General features: G+C 39.6%; 1 protein-coding gene across 1 annotated transcript in view; it reads left to right on the top strand.

Annotated features, from left to right (window-relative positions):
• mrap2a (melanocortin 2 receptor accessory protein 2a) overlaps positions 1-24,544 on the top strand; it is a 72,601-nt gene that overhangs the window by 23,923 nt on the left and 24,134 nt on the right. The window contains exon 2 of the mRNA XM_055149444.1: positions 18,045-18,144. Coding sequence (XP_055005419.1) covers positions 18,045-18,144 — 100 coding nt within the window. The remainder of the gene's footprint in view (positions 1-18,044; positions 18,145-24,544) is intronic.

Genomic DNA, 24,544 nt, shown 5'->3' with positions numbered 1-24,544 from the left:
GACGTCACAGCTAATGAAATGTTCCACATTACAGTTTAATGCAGCTTCCAGCATCAATTAATGTTGGTGTTTACAGGCAACACCTTGGTATGTTTACAGTATTTACCGGTAAGTTTAACGTCACCGTGACGTGGATGGATTTGCTCATTATAACCCATTATAACTCATGTAAACCCATTATAACCCCATTATAACATGAAAAACCCATTGTAAAATAACTCATGAAATGCATGCTGAAATGCAGCTGAAGTGAAGACTGACTGATGCTCGCTGTGGGTGTAGTCGTGAATGTTTTAATCTAAACATACAGAGAACCTGATATTTGCTAATTAGCCCTGGGATAACGTTACGTCTGATGTTCGCCAACTGGCTCCACTATGTTTTCTAACATATAGGTGCAATTTCCCGTTCAAAGGAGGTGTTTCTACACAATATTATACAGCAGCGTTCGGTTCCCGAATTCAAGACATTTTTACAATAGATTTTAATTAACCCACTTGTTGGTCGCTGTTGTAGCTTCTTGTGCTTTTACTCTGTTTTTACTCTGCTACAAACTTGAGCTGCACAGTCTTGATCTTGATCGATGTTTCTTCTGCTCGATGAATAATGTCTGTGAAGTGATGACGTATTTTTGACAGTAAAGTTCCGTCTGTGAATTCGTATTCGTACTGATGAAAGCGTAATCGTAAATTTTCATTTCGTGATTGTAATTCATGACGTTGTAATTTTTCAATTCGTATTCTGATGGATAAAATACACACAATATATTTTATGTACGACTGGACTCATTTGAGAGTTTACAAATATTTATTTTATGCGCAACTACAGCCAAATATGTACGGATTTCTATTTTATGTGCACGAATATTTTTGACAGCTTTCTTACTCCATACTTTACAGCGACGTCAGCTCCCACACAAATAGGCAAGGCAAGTTTATTTGTATAGCACAATTCGTACACAAAGTAATTCAAAGTGCTTTACAGAATAAGAAATACATTAAAATCATAATAAAAACAAATCAAAACATCATCAAAATATCAACGGTCTTGTCTTTTACTAAGTTGTTTTAGATCAATATCGTGGCTTAAAATGTGCAAATGAAAACCTAAGGAAGGAACATTGTCTGCAGAAATCTAGGATCCTCGAGAACCACTTCCACTGAGGCCAATAAAGCTCTTTGACCTGCTGGACCCGGACCCACAGGAGGCTGCGATCGATGGAGCCCTCGGCTGCCACTACAACAGACAACGGTGGACACAAATAACAGCCACTTTCCTCATTCTCGCTCCCGTAGTCCGGAAGATTCTGTCTGCCAAGTGAGAGGGTTTTTAGGAGTGGGGGAAAAAGTATTAAAAAAGTAAAAGTATTGTAAAGTATAAGTAAAATATGAACGTGAAAAATCCTACTCGGAGTTCCAGTTCTTCTTTAATGTGATTTTAGACACAGTTTACATCACGCTTTTATATAAATCAAAAAGTGTAAAACTGTAATGACGATGCAGCGCTGTTATTTGTGTTTTGAAAGGAGCAGAGACAGAAGAGAATTGTTTTCGTATGGCTTAATAAAGTCATAGAAAAACAATTCTCACATTAAATATCAAGTACAGTCGTCCCTCGCTATATCGCGGTTCACCTCGCTATTTTGCACGCTTTTTTTTTTTTTTGTATTGTGTTCCTCCCGCTGCGTCCTGATTGATTGACAATGATCTACAGCCAATTTCCTCCGTGTCGTGGCTCCTGTACAGTACAGAATGCGTTCAGCTGCCAAATTTACATAAATGTTGGATCTCTAGCAGTGTGATTCTGAAGAAGTTTTCTCCCCGTCAAAACCCACAATGTCGACGAAACGTTCTGCACCGACAAAGGCTCCTGCGGTCGCACCCAAAAGGCAGAGGAAGATGATAACCATCGCACAAAAAGTTGGACTTCTGGACACGCTGAAGGAAGGTAGAAGGACGGGGTCAGTCTTATCATCAGAAGAGCCTCTAGTCAGAAAATCCATGTTCAGGTCGTGTTAAAAATTGTTACAAATGAAACTGTATTTCAAGTTTTAAATGTTTTTAAAAGTAAATATTAAAAGTAATAAATATATTAAACCCTTAAAATACAGCAAAAATGTTTGAGGAAATAAAGATTTGGGTGGAAATGTCTGTCTTAAGTGGAACAGGGTTTTTAATAATTGTCTGATTTTCAGGCAACAACTTGCAAAATGTTCAGTAATTCGAGCTCTACAACCTTCATTTCAATTTTATTTTAAATCTTTTTCTTTTAATACAAGCATTGGTGGGTTTGTAAACCAACTAATTAAGTCAATGTTGGCCGTAGCTAATGCTGTTATGCATGATTATGCATTTTCCTGTCAATATCTCTAAAAATTTTGATGTTGCAGCCATTTTTAATTGGTAAACATCCAAAAGTTTACTAATTCTTCCCTGATATCCAGGGATTATTCCCTGTTGCTTTCATTAAATATACATTTAATTGATCAAGAGAAATGCTTGCTGACAAACCAATAGAAGAGGGAATGATTTTCTGACTAGTGGGTCTTCTGATGATCAGGGTGTAACCAGAAGTACTGTAGCAGAGTCTTGCACCAGGTCGGGTACCCGCGGGGAAATAGACGCTGAAACAGGCGGGTTTTAACGTTCTGGAATTTTATGGGTGGGTATGCGGGTGGGTAGTGCCGGGTAGACCTCTGCGCCGGAACACCAGTCCTTTCTCCTGCAGTCACCCCCGAGCCCGTCCCGACAGTGAGTCTTGGTTCAGTTCTGGTTTAGTCCTGGTTTACTTCCTGCTTTTAGTCCTAGTTTAGTCTTGATTTACTCTTCCTCTTCAGTCCTGGAATCAGTCCTAGGTTAGTCCTGGTTTAGTCTTGGTTCAGTCCGCAAAACTTTGATATAATCTCGGGTTGACGGGCGGGCGCGGTGCTGTACTGCGCGGGTGCGGGTCTCCAAAAAAAATGGACCTGTGTAGGACTCTGCGCTGTAGGGCTCCATTACGGAATAAATTAATCTTCGGTTCGTTACATAAAGAAGGAGGAAAATAACAAAAGGACGACAGCAGCAATAAGTTTTTAGAAAGATGTAAAAAGGATTGTGACTGTCCTGTGTGAGAAAAGTGTATAAAGTTTGTGCTGAGGGGTTTTACACATTTAAAACAGATATAATCATTGTAAAATATAAACTTGACTACTTCGGGGGTTATTTTTAGAACGTAGCCCCGCGATAAACGAGGGACCACTGTAAGTTAAAGGTTGTATAGAGGATTTTCCAAGGAACGAGAAATCCAGCGACTGTTTGTCCTTTTTCAAATGTTGCGCATGTGTGAAACCACCCCCCCTCCCCTACAGCTCCTACGTAGAAACACCTCCTCCCTCCTCCTCCTTACGCCAGAAACAGGTTTGTTTACAGCCGGTGCTGCACATGACTTGTAAACAACTAACTACAGTGTTGGTTAGGCAAGACGGAGAAGTGAGGAGCAGGGGGAGCGGGTGTGCGGACATTTCGTTCGCGGACGAGAAGTGAGGAGCAGGGGAAGAGCGGAGCGGGCAGCGGGGAGAGGAGCAGGAAAGGGGTGCAGAGAAGAGTGCGCAGAGATTCAGTGTGAATGAACTAGCTACAACACGCAGCAGCAAGTGGACTCTTTCTTTGCCTTGAAAATTACGTTTTCAGACATAGGATATCGCTTTCGTGTCCTGAAAAACGTTTGTCTCGCTCTTGGAAATAAAGTACGTTTTCATAATAAGCAGAAGTTTCCTGTCCAGGAGTAATTTGTGGACCAGTGCGTCAGTCTTTAGACCCTTCGTCTGCTTCAGTCGCGCCATCGCTGGAATGAATCTTCAAGAATCACCTTAGTTTGGCTTCGCTGCTTTTCCCCTTGTCTTCTTCTTTCAGCGACCTCAAAAACGGACTTTCTTTTGCGGCGAACTGCTCCTGGATTCTTGTCGCCATTGCAACAAACTTTGTGCGAACTGCAAGGAAGATATAGGTCAAAAAAGCCGCTAAGAACTGTTGCGTTGGTGGAGTAAACAGCGTCTGTGCGTCTTGCGTCTGTGGACTGTGTGACAGTCGTACGTAAACCACGTACCGGCGGCGCAGGCAAGTCAGTTACACTAGAAACGTAGGGAGTTTGATTGACAGCCTGTCAGCTCACAGATAACGAGGCAGTGTCGTTATCTATTGGCAAATGTTTAGCCCCACCACGTCCAGAGTTGATGAATTTTTATTCTCTTTTTTTTGGTCATTATAATTACAAGGCTACTGCATCTTTATAATCTATCACTGACAATTTGAAACAAAAAAAATCCTCCATACAACCTTTAAGTGGTAATAATGTATTTCAAGACATTTCTAACCAAGCTGCACCACACTTTTAGGCTACACAGTCCAGCTCTTGTTTTGTGCCACTCACGACCGACCAAGCTTCCTCCAAGTCTGACACCGGTGACACCTCAGAGCACAAGAAAAACAAGTTATTCCATCATCTTTTCTTTTCCGTTTCCATTTTCCATTAGTCGAGCATCTAAAAACTTCTCGCTAATGTACACTAATGTAACATGCCGCTCCGTTATGATTTTCAAATCCTCGTTCTCATCTTTAAAAGTGCATGTTAGTGGTTCAGTGGTGAGTGCAGGTTCAATGAGTTGTGTTCTTTGACAGTTTTTGACACCTGTTCCTCGTCCTTTCACCTGGCAACGCAATTACATTCAGGCAACAATAAAAAAAATTCACACGGTCCACTCTCTCTCACACACAATATTACACGTCAACAAAGCATGAGGTTTTACTAAATCAAAAATGTTAGCTCTATCCTACACTGAAAAAAAAAGGTTGCTGGATTTGCATAAAAAAGTTATGGACAGCGGTTGCACGCAATAAAATTATGTTTAGGCTTTGAAACTTTTTTCGAACCCCTCTACACATATTTATCTCAGAACATGAACGTCACTTTTTCATGTTGATGAAATTTGAACAAATCCTGCTGAATATGCAGATTTATCTTATGGTACCTTATCATGAAATGTATAAGTATGTATAATTTAATTTAATTGATCTAATTCTGTAAAAGAATACAAAAACAGTCTTTAGTTTTCCACAGTTCCGTCTTGTCTTAAACAGAATCAAACACACAGGGACAGAGACACACAGTTTGGAGCTGGACAGTGTGAAGATTTATTCCAGTGAAGAAGCTCTGGTCTCTGTGGACACAGGAATAACACATGATGATCACATTCTGATGATCTACTCTGTTCTACATGTTTAAATACACTTATAACAATTATTACTACAATAACGGACCAGAACAGAAGAACAAGAACATTAGAAGTGTATCTGCAGAAACAAAACTCACCATGTGCTGCTTTTCTTCCTCTAAACACAGTAACAGGGAGGGCATCTGGTATAAAGTCTCCTAATGCCACATCACCTTGTACAAGTACGATAACAGTTTCAATAGGAAGTTCATTTTGAAAAATTTTAAAATAATTTTTGTTGGTTTACTTACTTTGTTCATCTGTGGTCTGTGTTTTGTTGGTTCTCTAACATTTTCCTTTTTTCTGAAACATCAGCTGTAACATTCATGAACTTCCCCACAGCTCCAGCAGAACCTGGACGTCACTCTGTGTTTGTAGACGACTCTGGAACAAACACAATCACATCTGAGTACAACTGTCACACTCTTGTAGATGGACAGTCAAAGACAATTTGTTTCAAGCTGTCCTTACATTAACTCTAATTTCAAATAAAACACCACAAACATGTTTTAACAATGACGACATTCTAGGCCAGAGAAGCACATAATAAAATCTTTAAAAAGTCTTACCTCCAGATCAGCTTCATAATCCTCCTGCTCCACACTGTGTGTCCTCTGCTCCTGGATCTGTCCTGTGTCCTGTTACATTTCAATTTTCCCTCCTAAAGTTTTGGGGAGGAGAATTCCAGAGGGAGGAGCCTCACCAGAGATTATAATAAAGTCATGTTTCCTCAACCTGATTAAAACATGCAGGTCTCACATCGACCACAATCAAGTGACCTTTGTAAGATTTAAACATACTTGACAGAGAAACGTAAAAAAGTCATGTTATTGTCATCAAATTTGTTTTTGCAATTTGAGCAACCCCCCTCGGACCGTTTTTTCAGTGTACAATATGCATATCAATCTACAATTTCTATACACTGGTCCCTCGTTTCTCGTGGGGGTTACGTTCTAAAAATAACCCGCGATAGGTGAAATCTGCGAAGTAGTCAGCTTTATTTTTTACAATGATTATATCTGTTTTAAGTGGGTACAACCTCTCAGCACAAACTTTATACACTTTTCTCAGACAGGACAGTTACAAACCTTTCTTAAAACTTATTGCTGCTGTCGTCCTTTTGTTATTTTCCTCCTTCTTTATGTAACGAACTGAAGATTCATTTATTCCGTTATGGTGCCTACAGCTGCGTAACTTCTACCTTACAGAACTTTTTGGTGAACATCTTCCTCGGCCTTTTGGGTGCGACCGCAGGAGTCTTTGTCGGTGCAGGATGTTTCGTCGACGTCGTGGGTTTTGTCGGGGAGAAAACGTGCAAAAACACTTCACTTGTGGCTATACCGGAGCGTCAAAGCCTGATCCCGTCAGATCTCAGAAGCTCAGCAGGTCCGGGCCTGGATAGTAAATGGATGGAGACCTCTGGGAAAATCAGGAGCCACAGTGGGGCAAAAACTATAAAAACTTTTGTTGTGTCCTAAGGCAAGGCACTTCACCCTTATTGCCTAGTATAAACGTGGTGTGTGCTTGAGTAATGGTGGTGGTCGGAGGGACTGATGGCGTAGACCAGGGGTGTCAAACTCATTTTGGTCCGGGGGTCGTATCCAACTGACTTTAATCCCAAAGAGGCCGGATCAGAAAACTCATGACATATAAACCCCAAAAATAACAATAAGTTCAAATATTTGTGCAGAGAAACACAAATCTATTACAGAACTCCACTTACCATCCACCCGCCCGCCGGCGGGCGATTTTCACTCTGTATTTTCACCTTCATTATTGTTTTCACTACTGGCCATACATCATTTGAAAGCTTAATTTCTCAATAAAACAACCATATCATTCATTTTATGCTACACAACGAGCCCAAAACGCTATAACTTAAAAATTCACATCATAATCAAAGAATAAAATACGCGTTTCTTACATTTGAGCCGGTTCTGTCGGTCCAAAACACGTTCAGTCCATGAAAAGTTGTACTCAATAAGTCTGTAATAATCCACAGAAAATGAATATCAAGTTGTTTTTTCCATAAAATAATTCCATGTGGGTAAATAATCCAGAAAACCCTCGTCTGTATGAATCGATGGATACAATGATATGAAAAAAGGTTTCTCTTCTCTCCCTTCTTCCACTGCGTTTCTAGCAGGTTTGCTAGCACTGTTGGGTACGCTTGTTTTCCTCACACTCTTAGCTTCAAAATGAGACCCTCCCCGCTGTTGTCGGTGGCGGGGTTTAGGTGGGACAAGCCGCTGAAGAAGCTAAGGCACTCACGTACTTCCTGGCTTTACGCACGCGTCATCAGTTTGTTTACGGGAAATCTCTTCAGTCATTGGATCTTCCAGAAAGTGATTGACATATTGTTTTAGCCTATCACCAGAGCTTTCAAACGGTGGGTGGGACATTCAGATTGTATTGGAAACGGACCCTGTGTTTATAAGCATAAGAGAGAGGGAGACAGGGAGCAGTGCGAGCGGTGCTATAGAAGGCAGATCTTCCACTTGGAAGACAATTTTGGCTACTTTTAGTTTTTTTTCTTGAGAAAACAGGCCTAAAGCTCAGAAGAATTAGTATTATAATAATAACAATGATTATTATTATTATATTATTATTTTTATTTTGGCACAAATTTGGCAATCTTGTGCCGAATTGTCATTTTGTTTACACAAAGGCTCACAGCATCAAAACCCTTTGTCCTAGAGATCTGAAATTCTACACAGTTGTTGCCAACAACTTGAACAATGAGTGTAGTGAGTCACAAATGCCTAGCATGAAGTATGACCAAGCTAAGGCCTTTATTTTTTTTTTATTTTTTTTTTTTCGAAGCAAAAAAATACAATTTTTTTTTTCAATTTTAATTGACTGTACTGTAGGTTAGGCAGCACTCACAGTCTTCATGTACATATCTACAGAAACTAGAAGGCCTAAGCTTTAAAATGGTGCCTCACACAAGCATGTGGGTTCTAAGGTTTTCTTTTAATAAGCTATGGCATTTGGGTATGTAGTGCTATTGTGCACACACCAAAATGAGGTGGGTGGTAACAGGTTAATTGATGAACTCTTTCTTATAATACTATAATATTATGAACAACCTGAAACTTTAAGAAAAATTCTATTTCAACATTTAAAATATTTTAGTAGAAAATCACCCAAGGGCCACATTAATGTTTGACACCTGTGGCGTAGATTGTCAGCCTCGCCTCCCTCAGTCTGTGGGTACAGTAGTAGCAGGTCTGGAGTGAATGAATAAAGCTCTGTAAAGCGTCTTTGAGTGTCCAAAAAAAGCGCTGTATAAAACTGATGCATTATTATTATTTGCATTATTCACTTCAGAATCACACTGCTGGAGATCGAAACATTTACAAGTTTGTTCATGAACACAAGTGTTCTCGTGTAAACAGGCCCTTAAAGGTTGTATGGAGGATTTTTGTTTTTGTTTCAAATTGTCAATGAAAGTTTAAAATACCGTTACAGAGACGCAGCAGCTTTGGAATTATGATGACTAAAAAAAAAGAATGAAAATCTATCAACTGTGGAGGTGTTGAGGCCAAATAAACTTCAGTCAATAGAAAACGAGGCTGCCTCTTTTTTTATTGGCTGTTAGATCAATCAAACTCTCTATGTTTCTAGTGAAAGTGACTTGTGGGCAAGCGGGGATATCGTGGTTTACGCAGCGGTTCTTCGAGGCTTTTTCAAACTGTCGCTTCCTCACAGTTCGCACAAAGTTTGTTGCGATGTTGGACGAGAATCCACGACCAGGTTCGCCGCAAAAGAAAGTCCGTTTTTGAGGTCGATGAAAGAAGAAGAGAAGGAGAAAAGGAGCGAAGACAAACTGAGGTGATTCTTGGAGATCTCTTCCAGCGATGGCGCGACTGAAGCGGACGAAGGGTCTAAAAATCGACGCGTCGGTCGATAAAATATTTCTAGACAGGAAACTTCAACAGTAATTCTGAACACGTACGGATGTAAACAAACGTGATTTCTAGAGTAAAGCGGTGGGAGGAGATGTTTCTACTTAGGGAGAAACATCTGAAAAAATTGAAAAAGGACGGTCGCTGTATTTCTCTTCCCTTAAGAAATCCTCTATACAACCTTTAACCACTCCACAAAACACCCGAAACAAATCTGTTGTTTCTCCAGACTGTCGATGTAAATGTTTGTGTTGATAGAACAATTTTAGAAGTAAAACCAACATTGTATTTGAAGGGTTTATGTCTGAGCAGCAGCAGTAGCGAGTTGTGCTTCCTGATAGAAAGCCTGGCAGCGGCGGACTGATATATGAGAAAATAGTCCCTTAACATGCGATGATTCAAGCGATAGGCAAGGTTAGTTTTATTTCAAGTTAGTTTTATTTTTTTTATTCTTTCAACACAGACATTTACGTTGACAGTCTGGCATAATAATTCAGGACTGGATGGAATATTTTAAAAAGCGTCTCCACACGTCTCCAACAATCTGGCTCACTAGGAAATGAATGTCCAAAAATTCTGAACTGTCCCTTTACGTATAAATTTTAGGCATCTGTACGTTATTTTAAAGTCCTGTATTATACAAATTTGACTCTTGTGAACTTTGAGCCGTGTTGGAATACTGTGAGTGGTGTTTTTTAATTTAACAGCTCCATTTGACTTTGAGTCCAGTGCAGATTTGCAATTCCGGGGCTGAGATCATCCAGATGATTCTAGTGACGGTGATGAAGTATAGAAACGCAGCGGAGTACTTCCTGCAGTGTCGGGAGTAACAGATTACATGTACCGGAGTTACGTAATCAGAGTACAAATGATGAGTAACTGTATTCAGTTACAGTTACTGTTTCAGTGAGTGGTAATTGGATTACAGTTACTTTGTTGAAATAAATGGATTACATGGCAGTATTTTCCAGTTTTTACATTTTGGGTTATATCCCTCCTTTTTTTTTCTGTAATTCAACTCATTGCTGGACACTAAACCAGGTTTATAACCAGGTCTAAACTAGGTCTAAACCAGGTCTAAACTAGGTCTAAAACCAGGTCTAAACTAGGTCTAAACCAGGTCTAAACCAGAACTAAACCAGGTCTAAACCAGGTCTAAACCAGGACTAAACCAGGACTAAACCAGGACTAAACCAGGTCTAAACCAGGACTAAACCAGATCTAAACCAGGATTAAACCAGGTCTGAACCAGGTCTAAACCAGGTCTAAACCAGGACTAAAACCAGGACTAAAACCAGGTCTAAAACCAGGTCTAAACCAGGTCTAAACCAGGTCTAAAAGGATTTAACAGGACTAAATCCTGCTGCGCGGACGTGTCTCCTCTTCTTCTATCAATAATATTTTTTTTAATATGGTTAAGGAAAGTCTGGGCTTTTTATTTTCTTTTATCAGACAAAACGTCTTATGCGAAAATATCCTCGTCTTTGCTTCTCTGCAGCAAATCAGGTAATCCAAAGTATTCAGATTACATTACTCACTTTAAGTAATTTAATGGATCCCGTTACAAACTACATTTTGGGATATGTAATCTGTAATCTGTAGGGGATTACATTTTAAAAGTCACCTTCCCAACACTGACTTCCTGTATTACCACATGATGTAACTGAGGTGTCAGAAGTGTAAATGAAACCCGCATGACACTTCCGTTTGTTTTTTCACTTGGAGTTTCATCTTTTGTTGATATTGTTGATATTGACTCACCTTCGCACAGTCAGATATATATTATTCAGGTCACATTATCAAACAGTAATTACCTGTCCTGTTTTCCAGTCATATCAGGAGGTCTCACTTCACGCTCTGTGGGACATGGGGGCGCAGTAACTAAAGCTCTGGATGCTTTACCGGAAATGTTTTGAAACTGAATATTATTGAAGCAATTTTGTTCAAAAGATTCAACTTTTAGGTGTTGGTTAATTTCAGTGTTTTGCCAGAGTCTGTATCAACTCTTTTTCCGTCTTTAACCCTCACATACTGTTCATTTCTTAAGCTTTCACAGTCTGGTCCAGGTTAAATTTGGCCCGGACCAAGAATTCCCTCACAGTAAGTGTCTCTACCAAATAAATAGACTGTCCCACATGAATAAATATATGTAATATATAAATGTAATGTTTCGGAGAGCAGGAAGATTTTGAGAAAAACATCTGTTATCACACAGTATCATGTCCTGTTTTACAAAACAAATAAAACCATAAAAGATGATGATATTTATTGCATTTGAAACTGACATGAATATTCTGGAACTGTTGGAAATTATATAATATAACCATTTTTATCCACTGCAGCCATTCTGCTTATTTCAAACTAGTCAGTGCATTCAGAGCAGCGGTATAGAGGCTTTGCACCGTCATGTGACCCCGATAGCACCGGTACCTACGCCACCATGACACCAGGGCAACACTATGTCATTGACTTCAGCAGCATTGGAGAAACATGGGCAGGTTTTGTTGTGTATTTGGTTGTTCTAGAAACTCTGAAAAGGATAAAATAAATCGTTTCTTCACTGTTCCTCTGGAAATGACTCATCAGGATCAAACAAGAGAATTATCGAAAAAAAAGACGCGGATTATAGCTACAGAACATAAACCACGAAGAGATTTCCAATGGTACCATCAACACACCTGAAGTTTCATCAAGGTATTTGCTATTTAAATTGTTTCGTAGTTTATTTAATGAAAGAAGCACATTTACTGAACTAAAATGTCATTAATTTATCCAGGAAAACCCGCACTAGTTTACGATTCAACGAACCCACACTGGGCTCCTGTGATCAACACGACGCAGGAGTCGAAGAGTCTGTGAGCCGAACCTCGAAAGAATCGGCCATGAAAAGATCCTCGTGAACATTAGAAAGATCCACTCACAAAAAGTGATTCAATTCTAGAAGACATAGTTGTGGATAAAGCAAGACAATAAAGAAAACATGGTCCTACGACGAGTGACATGTTTATATTTGCGCTGGAAGATACAGTTTCTACTGCCACTCACACTGCAAATGTTTTCTTTTTACATTTTAGTTCAGTAAATGTGCTTCTCTCATTAAATAAGATATGAAACACTTTAAATAGCAAATACCTTGATGAAAGTGACGGGAGTGTGTCTTGATGGTACCGTAGGAAATCTCTTCGCGGTTTATGTTCTCTAGACATAATTACCTTTTTTTTTTCTGATAATTCCCTTGTTTGATCCTGATGAGTCATTTCCAGAGGAACAGTGAAGAAACTAATCGTTTTATCCCTTTCAGAGCGTCTAGAACAACCAAATACACAACAAAACCTGCCCATGTTTCTACTGAAGTCAATGACATAGTGTTGCCCAGTGTCATGGCGGCGTAGGTACCGGTGCTTTATGGGTCACGTGACGGTGCAAAGCCTCTATATAAAAGTGTAACATTTTTAAATATTTTAATTTTTGTGTATTTTGTCAAAATTTTGGAAAAGTCATCAAATTTCAGGATCAAAGAATGATGTTTAGTGTATTTTTACTACTGTTGAATGTCAAAACTGGTCAAAATGAACCTGAATCGTATGTAAGACAGGCTCAGCTACAAACAAACCGCTTTCAAAGTTCTTTTTTCTGGAAGTTCCTTGATGTTTATGAGTCAGCTCAGCATCCCATCACAGGCAGGATGCTCATAATGAAGTGTAAATTCACCTTCCAGTCCTCAGTACTTCTACCATCCCGCCTCAAAACCAGGGGAGCCCGAGCTTTCCCTGTTGTGATCCCCAAGCTTTGGAAGGCTCTCCGTCCTCATCTGAGATCTTGCTCCTCCCTACCTGTTAGGTTTATCTAAACATTAAAACAAGAAGAAAGACAAGAGATTAATTCAGTTTTACTCGCGAGGAGAACGGGCAGAGAGTGGGCATCAAAACCAACAGTCTCCACACGTTCTGATGACTCAAGGCCGTTCTCCTCTTTTTATTTCATTAGGAGGCCCTAGTTACAGAATGATAATTCTCAAGGGGAAACAGCAAAGACATAATAAGAAACTGGTGCAGCTATGCATAGTACAAACACATAAAACATGATTAACAATCAGGAGGTGCCTTAGGTCAGACACCATCATAACTCTTGCATGTGTGACAGTGGGAGTTGGCTTCATGTGAGGAATCATCTGGAGGTTCACTAGAGCGATAGGACACTGCACACAGTTGTCAAACACACAGAGGTTATTCATTTTCATACAAGTGATTGGTACATTATAAATCAAAGAATTGTAGTACATAAATGGTTAACTCATAGGCCTGGAATATCACACAAGTATTTAGCAAATATGGGATAATAAAATTATTCTGACACTACCTCACTTTAAAAAACTCCCAAAAACACATTTTTTTCAAGATGGAGTTCAAACATGACAGATTTTTGAAGTTTTTGATGAAGAAACAGCATTATAACGTGGATCAAAAATGGCGTAATATGGGCCTTTCAAAATGCTCGCGCTGCCGTCCTCACTGAAGTCAAGACTGTGTGAATTGTGCCCAAGTCATTTTAGCAGAATCATCAATTCAGGCCCCTAATGTTTTCTTTCACACCTCGGAGCATACAGGCTGTCCCAGTGGTTTTCTTTGTTTTTACCGTGTTTTCTGCACTATTAGCCGCTCTGGATTATAAGGCGCACTATCATTAACAGTGTCGGGGAGTAACAGATTACATGTACCAGAGTTACGTAATCAGAGTAACTGTATTCAGTTACAGTTGCTGTTTCAGTGAGTGGGAATTGGATTACAGTTACTTTGTCGAAATAAATGGATTACACAGAGGGATTTTCCTGTTTTCACATTTTGGACTATATGCCCTTTTTTTTTTTCAATAATTCCACTCATTGCTGGAAACTAAACCGGTCTAAACTAGATCTAAACCAGGTATAAAAGAGGTCTAAATCCAGGTTTAAACCAGGACTAAACCAGGATTTAACAGGACTAAATCATGCTGCGCGGACGTGTCTCTTTTATCAATAATATTTTTAATACGGTTAAGTAAAGTTTGGGCTTTTTATTTTCTTTTAGCAGATAAAACATCTTATGTTACGATGTCTTTGCTTCTCTATAGCAAACCAAGTAATCCAAAGTATTCAGATTACGTTACTCACCTTAAGTAACTTAAGGTAAATTACACGGTAACTAGTAATGGATTATGTTACAAACTACTTTTGGGGGTATGTAATCTGTAATCTGTAGGGGAATACATTTTAAAAGTCACCTTCCCAACACTGGTCATTAAATGGTCTATTTTCAAACTTTTTTCACAAATAAACCACGTGGGACTTTAAATGAAACCCAACAGTGTGATGGGTGAGTGGTTTTGTTTGTTTGTTCGTTCACGGTGACTCTGGGCTTTGTTCAGTTGTGGCGTGTAGGGAGGGTGTGTCTGGGACCAGCGGATTGTCGGCGTGTTCGCAGTGACTCAGTTGTTCAGTAAAGCGGCACATGAGTGTGTCTGTGGGTGTTTGCTGGGATGCCCGAGTGGATTTGTGTGTAGGTCTCTCTGGATTGTGTCGTTTTTTGATGGGGTTGAAGCTTTACGAGTGCACCCAGCTGACGTCATTGTTATTAAAAGCCCGCGTTGCTGCTGGGAAATATTTTGGTCGGAGGCAAGAAACACGGTAGCGTCAAACACAGTGTGTAACCTCGTGTATTTATCCCCGATAATGGTAAATTCCTGCTGCATTATCGGACGCACAAATAGAAGCACGGAAGAAGGAAAATGTCTTTTTCGTATTCTGAGTGAAAAGAACCGCTAACGGTGAATTAAACGACTTTCAAACATCCGCAGAGCAAACGTAGAAGATCCTAACAAACCGTGGACTCCAACAAGTTCAACAACACATCGAGACTCTTGGAGGTTTTCATCTTTTCTGCTGTGAATGGCCCAGGAGTTTCCACCAAGTCATTGTGGATGTCGCCCAAGTGAATATTTGTCCAGGTAGTTGGAGATTCCGACCAGAAATTTGGTTTGTTCCACCTTTTGTCGGGGTTGAAAAGGGTGATTTGTCGTCCGTCGATGCTTATGACCAATTTCTGGTCAAATGGTCTTGGGTCCTCTGCCGTTAGAGTGGATAAATAACCAGGATCAATACCCTTTACGTGCTTTCTCGCTCCGTCCGTCATGTTGAATTAGTGTTTCTTGCCGCCGACCAAAATAATTCCCAGCATGCAACGCGCGCTTTTGTCAACAATGAAACTCGCCTATAGTCCAGAAAATACAGTATTTACCACTCTACAGCTCAGATCTTGAGAAAAGTACAAGAAAATAAAGTTGATGAGGAGCTCTGATTCAAAGTGTTGCTGCAGGAAAATATATTTTATTCAGTTTGTGTCAGTATAATAAGTGTTTGTCTGATTGCAATTACAGTAACTACCACGAAAACTGGGACAAAGTGAACAGAAGAGAAATGTTTAATTATTCTCTTTGTTAAATTCAAGATATTTTTTAAGATATTATTGTGGACATATACTGAAAAACCCAAAGTCAAACGTTAATGTTACTGTGAATATGAGTGGTTTATAAAATATCATGATGCAATCTCCAGCTACAGAGCATCTAGAACACAGGTGTCAAACATAAGGCCCGGGGTCCAGATCCGGCCCTCCAAGACCTTTAATCTGGCCCTCGGCTGATTTTCTACTAAAATATTTTAATAATATTTTCTATTAAAATATTGGTAATTTTCTGTGGTGTTTATCACAGCAGCGTCTCCAGCGTCTCTGTACGTGGCCCCTCCCACCAGAGCAGCACAAATGAAGACTTGTCTCTTTCCAAACGCTCTTAAAGGACGATCGTTTTGACTGTTGACCGTGACACCCTCATCAGAAAAATGTCCAACATGAGAAAAGTGGAGCCGAGTGCAGGATTTTACAAGAAAAATGGACTTATTCCTGTTTACAGACAAGTTCATTTTAAAACTTTAAGAAAAACACAATTTCAACACAAAGTTTCAGGTTGTTCATAATATTATAATATTTTGTAAAAGAAAGAGTTCATCAATTAAAAAATATTTCTGTAATAGATTTGTGTTTCTCTGCCCAAATATTTGAACTTATTGTTTTTTTTTTGGGGTTTATATGACATGAGTTTTCTGATCCGGCCCCTTTGGGATCACCCCTGATCTAGAATTTTGTGCTGCCACATGAACCCAGCCTATTATGGTCAATTTATTTGAGGCATGTGGCTTTGATTCTTCCTGCGTCTCCGTAATACGCCTCGTGTGTTTTATACGGCTCAGTAATGAAGCTGCTTAATGATGATACACACTGACCATTACAAACTGTACACACGGGTTCGGTCACGACAAAAGCACGCACAGTTCTTGAAAACAGTCAATTACAAAGTCCTGATTTCTCTGCAGGGACTCAACAAAGACTATATAGAAGAACCAAATGTACTGTGACCTAACTGTTGATTAAAGTAAAGTAAATCTTCAGTAACGAGGTCTAGTAATGAAAAGGGACCTATATACACAGAAAAAAAAGTTTTTATTTTAAATCTAACAATGTCTTTCCTCATTAAATAGAAAAATCTCACTGCAAAACTGTTCCCATGCCTGAAAAGGTTTAAAATGGGTTCGGTCAAGTGGTAACAGGAGGGAAACGGGGGCAGATTTTTGACATTCAAATGTCTCTTATTCAGAAACTAGAGGAACTATTGAAATAAGTAAAGTATCAGAATGTAGGAAAGAGTTACACTCCAACAGGGTCAAGTTAAACCTGTGATATTCTTTCAAGTTGTTGACAAAAAAATTAAAAACTCATGTCGGTAACAGAGGGAATGAAATATGCAGCACTTTTTGGGCAATAAATCCAAACAGTGATAACTCTTGGTTCTCACTTCCATATCCTTAACAAACTGGTTTGAATATTTGCTTCATATAGTTTTCTACCATATGGTACAAGATTAGGTTGAAAAACCTCTTACTTTTTGACTCATGAGATTTTTTATTAAGAAAGGTCATGGTAACGGAGGGAAAGTAATGGAGGGAAAATTGTACAAACAAGTAGAAGGTGCAGGATTTTACATAATTTGTCACTTTTTTCTTCTGATACTTTAATATTACTTCAAAATTAAAGGAAACTATTTCTATGAAATATGTTAGTCCTAAGCAAATTTTTATCATTTTAAATACTTTTTTTTTTTTTAAATCCTTCATCCTGTCCCTTCATCAACAGTTCAAAGATGGAATAACACAAGATATGATGAAATACATCCATTTATTTACATGATTTTCAGGTCTTTGAAATCTGGGAAATAATTTTTGTTCCATGTTTCATACATGGTCTGTTTAAAACATATGGAACTTTAGAACCAAAAATGGCACGCTGATTGTGTTGTGCTCTGAAGGAGGAGTGACTTAGCTTAGAGAGCAAAGGGGGGGGGGGGGGACTCAGGGTCAAAAATGAACGTGAAACTTATAAAACGTGTTAATGTGTCGTTTGTGGTGAATATAGCATTTTCAAAACAATAAAAAAGTAACAGTGATCTAAATATGTCATGTTGTTTTTGTCATTATTTGTTCTGGACGATGTAATTTCATCTGATTAGATTATTCTTGTCATTACATTTGTGCCAGTACAGCACAAAGAAATGCAGTGTAGAGTCTGAACAGACGTGCACAGAAGCTACACTTGATACAGAACAATATAAGACCTCTCACACGGCAGGAGGGTGAAGAGTATGTTTATTTATGGCTGCATGTTCTTTCCACTGACAACAAGTGTGACTACGGGGTTGAATAATAGTACAGCTTTTTTGAGTCATGGTATTGTGTAAAAATGGACTCTGTACTTTTGTCACAGCACTTCTGAATAATCCTGACTTTGTTCTGTGTGCAGACTCCATTGTGATCGGCTTCTGGGTGGGTCTGGCGGTCTTCGTCATCTTCATGTTCTTCGTCCTGACTCTGCTCACCAAGACGGGAGCTCCACACCAAGAGTAAGTCCAAAAGGTCCAGGGCGAAGCTGCTCCTTTTCACTCACCTGTACATGCTCCATTCACTTTTTTTTTTGTGAAATCCAATGTTTTTGTGAGGTCGTTCACATTTCCAATTAAATGTTACTTGTGTGTGATCTCCAGCGTGAACATTAAACAGCTCTTCATTTAAGCAAAGAGACTATTTATAGTTCGATATATTGTGATGGTCCATGATATTATTGTCACTCACTTCATTTATGTTGGTCACTTTATTTATTTTGGCTTCTGTTGGGATGAAAAGACTGAAAAGTGTTTGTCTTTTGGACGCATGTGACTCAACTTTATGTTGCAGTAACCGGGACACTGTGTTTAAACGCCCCATGATGAAACCGGGAGACTCAAAAATCCCGATCGTACCCAGGACGCAGTGAGTGTGTTTACAGTGTCTCCAAGGAGCCAGAGGCAAAACGTGGGACTGTGAGGCACAACTCCAGTGTTTGTGTCAGACGCAGCCTCATCTACTTACACTACGCACAGTGTTGGGAAGGTGACTTAAAATGTAATCCCCTACAGATTACAGATTACATACCCCAAAATGTAGTTTGTAACATAATCCATTAAATTACTTAAAGTGAGTAACATAATCTGAATACTTTGGATTACTTGATATTGTTGTGCTTTTTAAAACTAGAAAAGCAGTCAGAGAGCGCAGACCTCCGCCAAGGACCACCCCCATTTTTTATATAAATTGCGATAAAATCAGTCTTGTGGATCAGATCCGGATCAGCCTTTGGAATATGAAAGAGGATCCCACTGTCCATCCCTGAGTCAAATTTCATGGGGTTTGGTCAATAATTAACCCAGATATTGAGAAACTAAATTTTTGGCCCCATTTACCACAATGTTAACTAAAATTTCAAAGTGATCCAGAATCCAGGATTTCTTCCGGATCAGCCCCAAAATGAAATCAGTTCTTCCTTTTCACATTTCCAACAAATCCTGAAAATTTCATCAAAATCGGTCCATAACTTTTTGAGTTATATTGCTGACAGACAAACAAACAAACATGAATGTATCAACCACATCCTGAAAATTCTTGTTTGTTCTCTTCAAATTGTCTGTTGAGCCCAAGTCTCCATGAACAGACTTTTGTTTGCTGTAAAGAAGTAAAGACGAGGAAATCTTAACATGAGAAGTTTTATCTGCTTAAAGACAATAAAAAGTCCAGTCTTTACTTAACCATTTTAAAAATATGATTGATAGAGAAATGATTTCTATATGAGATCACTGCTGCTTTAAATTATGTCCACCTACTGTTAGTGTCATATTGTTTAGTCCTGGTTTTACACCTGGTTTAGTCCTGGTTTAGTCCTGGTTTTAGTCCTGGTTTTAGTCCTAGTTTAGTCCTAGTTTTAGTCCTAGTCCTGGTTTTAGTCCTAGTTTAGTCCTAGTCAGTCCTGTGTTTAGACCTGGTTTAGTCCTGTTTAGTCCTGGTTTTAGTCCTAGTTTAGTCCTGGTTTTAGTCCTAGTTTAGTCCTAGTCAGTCCTGTGTTTAGACCTGGTTTAGTCCTAGTTTAGTCCTGGTTTTAGTCCTAGTTTAGTCCTGGTTTTAGTCCTGTGTTTAGTCCTGTTTAGTCCTAGTCAGTCCTGTGTTTAGACCTGGTTTAGTCCTAGTTTAGTCCTGGTTTTAGTCCTAGTTTAGTCCTAGTCAGTCCTGTGTTTAGACCTGGTTTAGTCCTAGTTTAGTCCTGGTTTTAGTCCTAGTTTAGTCCTGGTTTTAGTCCTGGTTTTAGTCCTGGTTTAGCCCAAAATGTGAAAACAGGAAAATACCGCCATGTAATCCATTTATTTCAACAAAAGTAACTAATCCAATTACCACTCATGGAAAAACAATAACTATAACTGAATACAGTTACTCATAATTTGTACTCGGATTACGTAACGCCGGTACATGTAATCTGTTACTCCACAACACTGCTAATCATGCCCATCCCTAGTTTGCATACTGCCCATTTCGTTATGTCACAGAAACAATTGTGGATTTCTGTGCAGGTTTTAAGCCCAGAAACCATCACCGGACTCATTCTGTGGTCAAACAGACACAAACTCAGCTTTCCCAGGGGGTTTATTTTCCCCATTATTCATTCAAGAGCTCATATGTAGTATTTTCTAAAACATAAACATTATTTTAAACTCGGTTCAGAGAAATATTTATCCAAAAGTGTGACCAAAAGCATGTTTCAAAAGGGAATTAAAGCCACAAGAATGCACAAAACATGTCCAGCGACAATAGGAACATTATCAGATCTCCTGTGAGGGAAAGGCCAAACTAAATTAACGTTTATGAAAAATTGGATTTGAAGAAATGTCAGTGAAAGCCAGCGTAAGAGCTCAAAGATAAATAATATTACTGACACTGCACTATAGGTCTGGAAACAACACCGCTAATTAGCTCCGACAGCGTAAACATTTCAAACTCGATTTCAATACTAAGATAGACTCAATACGCAATTCCAGTTCTGCTACAGCAATGATAATTAAAAACACTTTCAAGACAATACAGAATGTGATTTTCCACGTTACATGGTAGTACTTTTCTGTGTAATCCCTCAGTGTCCATGGGCGTTTATACTCGCTCTGATACAGCTCAAGATCATTCTAAAAAAACATTCAGGAAAGTGTTAAGAATGACTACTACTATACGTTTTTAAATCAGCTAAATGTACTATGATGAACTGGAAGGACCGTAAATATAAATGCTTCGACATAGACAACTGGTACAAAGACTTTGTGGATTTAATTTCTTTGGAGCAGCTGCTCACTGTTGGCCCATGGACTGTGGCAAAACCCCTTCTGGACAAAGCACAGTAAAATAAAAACATCATACTGTTGGACAATGTTAAAATATATGTGTGTATGTAAATGCTTCTATAATGTAACGCATTTTGGGGTTGCCAAAAACAAACGAACGAAAGATATGGGAAGGGAATAGAAAATATGTAAAATTTGATTTGACAGCCTTAAAAATGTAAATACACACATGCAAACACTGCATTGAGAAACTCTGTACTACACACACACACACACACACCCTCCCCGAACGGAAATATGGTCACTTTAACATTTGTGCTTCGGCATGTTGCTGGCTGACCAACTGTTTGTGTTTGCTCACTCCTGAGAGCTACGAGAGCCGCTCAATTTAATGTCCCAATGAAAGATCATAAAAACCCATTTGCATAACTTTATATAAAAAAATAAAAAAATAAATTATATAAAAAAAAAAAAAAAAAAAAAAAAAAAACTGCCAGGACAGGACGTAGAAAACTGACATGTCCGTGGAAAAACAGACGTTTGGTCGGCCTACGCCGGCTCCCAACCAAGGTACTGGAGAACAGACAAAAAAAAAAAAAAAAAAATAGCGATGTGTCGTTCCGTACCGAAGCTTTGAAGCTTGAGCCGAGTAGGGGAGGGGGGCATTTCCGCGATGCACGTATCGAGGCTTACTTCATTTAGGGGAGGAGCTGAAAACGATGACGTCCAAAGCCTCGCTGCCCGGCTCTACCACGTGACTGATTCAGGAAGTGGTTTGGATTTTGCCGCGACTTCTATTTTCATCATTTCCAAATAATCATTTTCCATGCCAGTATATACACGCACAGTATACTTTCATCACTACAAATATACATGTTTCGCATATTTCTTTATTTTTGCTGACAGTTTTATTCTCTGGTATTTTTGTGTCCAGTTGACATCCTACTTGAGCAAATGAAGCTTCAAGAAGTTTTGCGCTGGAGTGAACCGATTGGTAGTGATGTGACGTTCTGTATCGAGTCTTCGAGGCGTGTGTCGAGTAGGGAGGGGCGTTTCCGCGAAGCGCGTATCGAGGCTTGATTCATTTAGGGGAGGAGCTGAAAATGATGACGTCCGAAGCCTCGCTGCCCGGCTGTACCACGTGACTGATTCAGGAAGTGGTTCGGGTTTTGCCGCGAGTTTTGACAGCGATATAAACTGCTCAGGCTTCATTCAAAATGTGGGTGTTTGATGGAGAGTTGCGATCAGTGAGAGTTTGGAAGTTTGGAGACAGTTTGGATAGAGTTAGAGATAGAGATAGTTTGGAGAAAAACAGAGATAATTTGGAGAGAGTTTGGAGATTGAGGAGAGAGACTCAGGAGAGAATGGAGCCAGCTAAGAAGAGGAGGATGTCCTCTGTGTGGGAACATTTTGATCTTATTTCTCCCAACAAGGTATGTACAGTAATATTTCTACAGAAGTGGAGAAACTGTTGTTTTTAAATAAAAACCAATGATGTGTCCCCTGAACCATAATCACCCAACGTTACAAAAGCACAATCACTGTCCAAACTCCAACCCCAACCCCCCTCACCTCACTGGAAATGATCATTAGCTTTTTCATAATTTTCCATACTGCCAGTATATTTATTTATTTATATTTATACACACACAGTATACATCACTACAATATACATGTTTTGCATACTTCTTTATTTTGCTGACAGTTTTATTCACTGCAAAATGCAACACACTTCAAATTCATGTAAATTGATATTTTTTGCGTCCAGTAGACGTCCTGCTAGAGCAAATGAAGCTTCAGGAAGCTTTGCACTGGAGTGAACCGATTGGACAAAAGGCTTCAATGCTTCATGAAGCTTCATCTGCCCATCACTACTTGAAAAAAAAAAAAAAAAACTGATAAGTCTATAAATTTACAACATTCACAAAGAACTGAGTTAGATTTCACCACTTAGATGACAAAACAATCTGGCACTGGGGAGAAGGTCAGCAGGGCTTTTATGGCAGGAGATGATTGAATGATGAGGCTCAGGAGGGAAGCTCAGCAGGTGAGTGATTGGGATCCGCCCAGGAAACTCCAAATAAGGTAATGAGAGAAGGAGAGAGGGAGCAGGAGAGGAGGGGTGGAAACAGCAGGATGAAAAAGCCTCATTTCTGTCTTCAGTACTAGTTTTAGAATCGATTGGTGCCGGATTTTTGATTCTTTTGACAACCTCTTAACTGTACTTTAGTATCATTGAAAAACTTAACCAACTGATACAAATTTATTACACTTCAAATTAAAATCTCTGCCCAAACCCTAGCACCGTTTTCAGCCCCTTATGTTATTCAACCGTCTTGACACTAAAGGAGGGAGCACTTCAACCTGAGACCATCCACTATCCCACACCTTTAAAGGTTGTATGGAGGATTTTTTTTTTGTTTGTTTGTTTGTTTGTTTCAAATTGCCAATGAAAGTTCAAAATATCATTATAGAGCTGCAGCAGCCTTGTAATTGTGATGAACAAAAAATAAATCAATCAATCAAAATCCATCAACTGTGGACGTAGTGGGACCAGATAAACATCAGCCAATAGACAACGAGGCTACCTTGTTATCTATTGGCTGTTAGCTTGTCAATCAAACTCCCTACGTTTCTAGCAAAACTGACTCGGCCAACGTGCTGGGATGTCGTGGTTTACGTACACCTCTCGTGCAGTTTACTCGACCAAAGCAGCGGTTCTTGGCAGCTTTTTTGAACTGTAGCTTCCTCGCAGTTTGCACAAAATTTAGTTGCGAATCCACGACCAGTTCGCCGCCAAAGAAAGTCCGTTTTTGCGGTCACTGAAAGAAGAAGCAAAGGGGAAAAGGTGCGAAGCCAAACTGAGGCGATTCTTGGAGATTCCTTCCAGCGATGGCGCGACTGAAGCAGACGAAGGGTCTAAAGACTGACGCGTCGTTCAATAAATTATTTCTGGACCGGAAACTTCAACAGCGACTCTGAACGCACAGTGGCTGTAAACAAGCATGATTCTAGAGTAAGGAGGAGGCATGAGGAGGTGTTTCTACTTAAGGAGCTGTGGCGGAGTGGTTTGAAAAATGACAAACAGTCCCCGCGTTTCACTTCCCTTGGAAAATCCTCTATACAACCTTTAACATGGAGTGACTGACTAAAAGTCGACTCAACGCACACTGCCACCTTCACCCTGTCGCCTTCGTTTTTGATCTGCGTCGAGGTCTATGCGTCACAAAGCAATTCACCGCCACAACGTAAGCAGGCTAGGATTTAAAAATGGTGTTCGTGTTTACAAAATTAAGCGGGAAAGTGAAGCACCGGAAATTGTCTTATTGTCTGCGTCGCTTTTCCTTGCCGTCGGCGTCGGTTCGATGCGTAGTTACAAAATTTCTGAGGTGCACGTCGGTCGACACAGACGCTCTGAGGAGGGGGTTGAAGGCGACGCAGACTCTCCGTAAATTGGACTTAAAAGGTGTGCTGAAGGCTCCTGCAGACAGAGCGGAGTGGATGTGTTCTTTGTGCTCGACATCAGACTGAGAGCTCTGTATTTGTGTGTTTGTTTGTGTGAGTATTTGTAGAGATTGAGCACACATAGTCAGTGTCTGGACATCTCACA

This window comes from Boleophthalmus pectinirostris, unplaced genomic scaffold, assembly GCF_026225935.1.
Source record: "Boleophthalmus pectinirostris isolate CB_2022bp ecotype Guang Dong unplaced genomic scaffold, ASM2622593v1 HiC_scaffold_13, whole genome shotgun sequence".
Taxonomy (NCBI): Eukaryota; Metazoa; Chordata; class Actinopteri; order Gobiiformes; family Gobiidae; genus Boleophthalmus; species Boleophthalmus pectinirostris.
The sequence above is the reverse complement of the archived record's forward strand: the minus strand, read 5'-3'. Positions and strand labels throughout refer to the sequence as shown.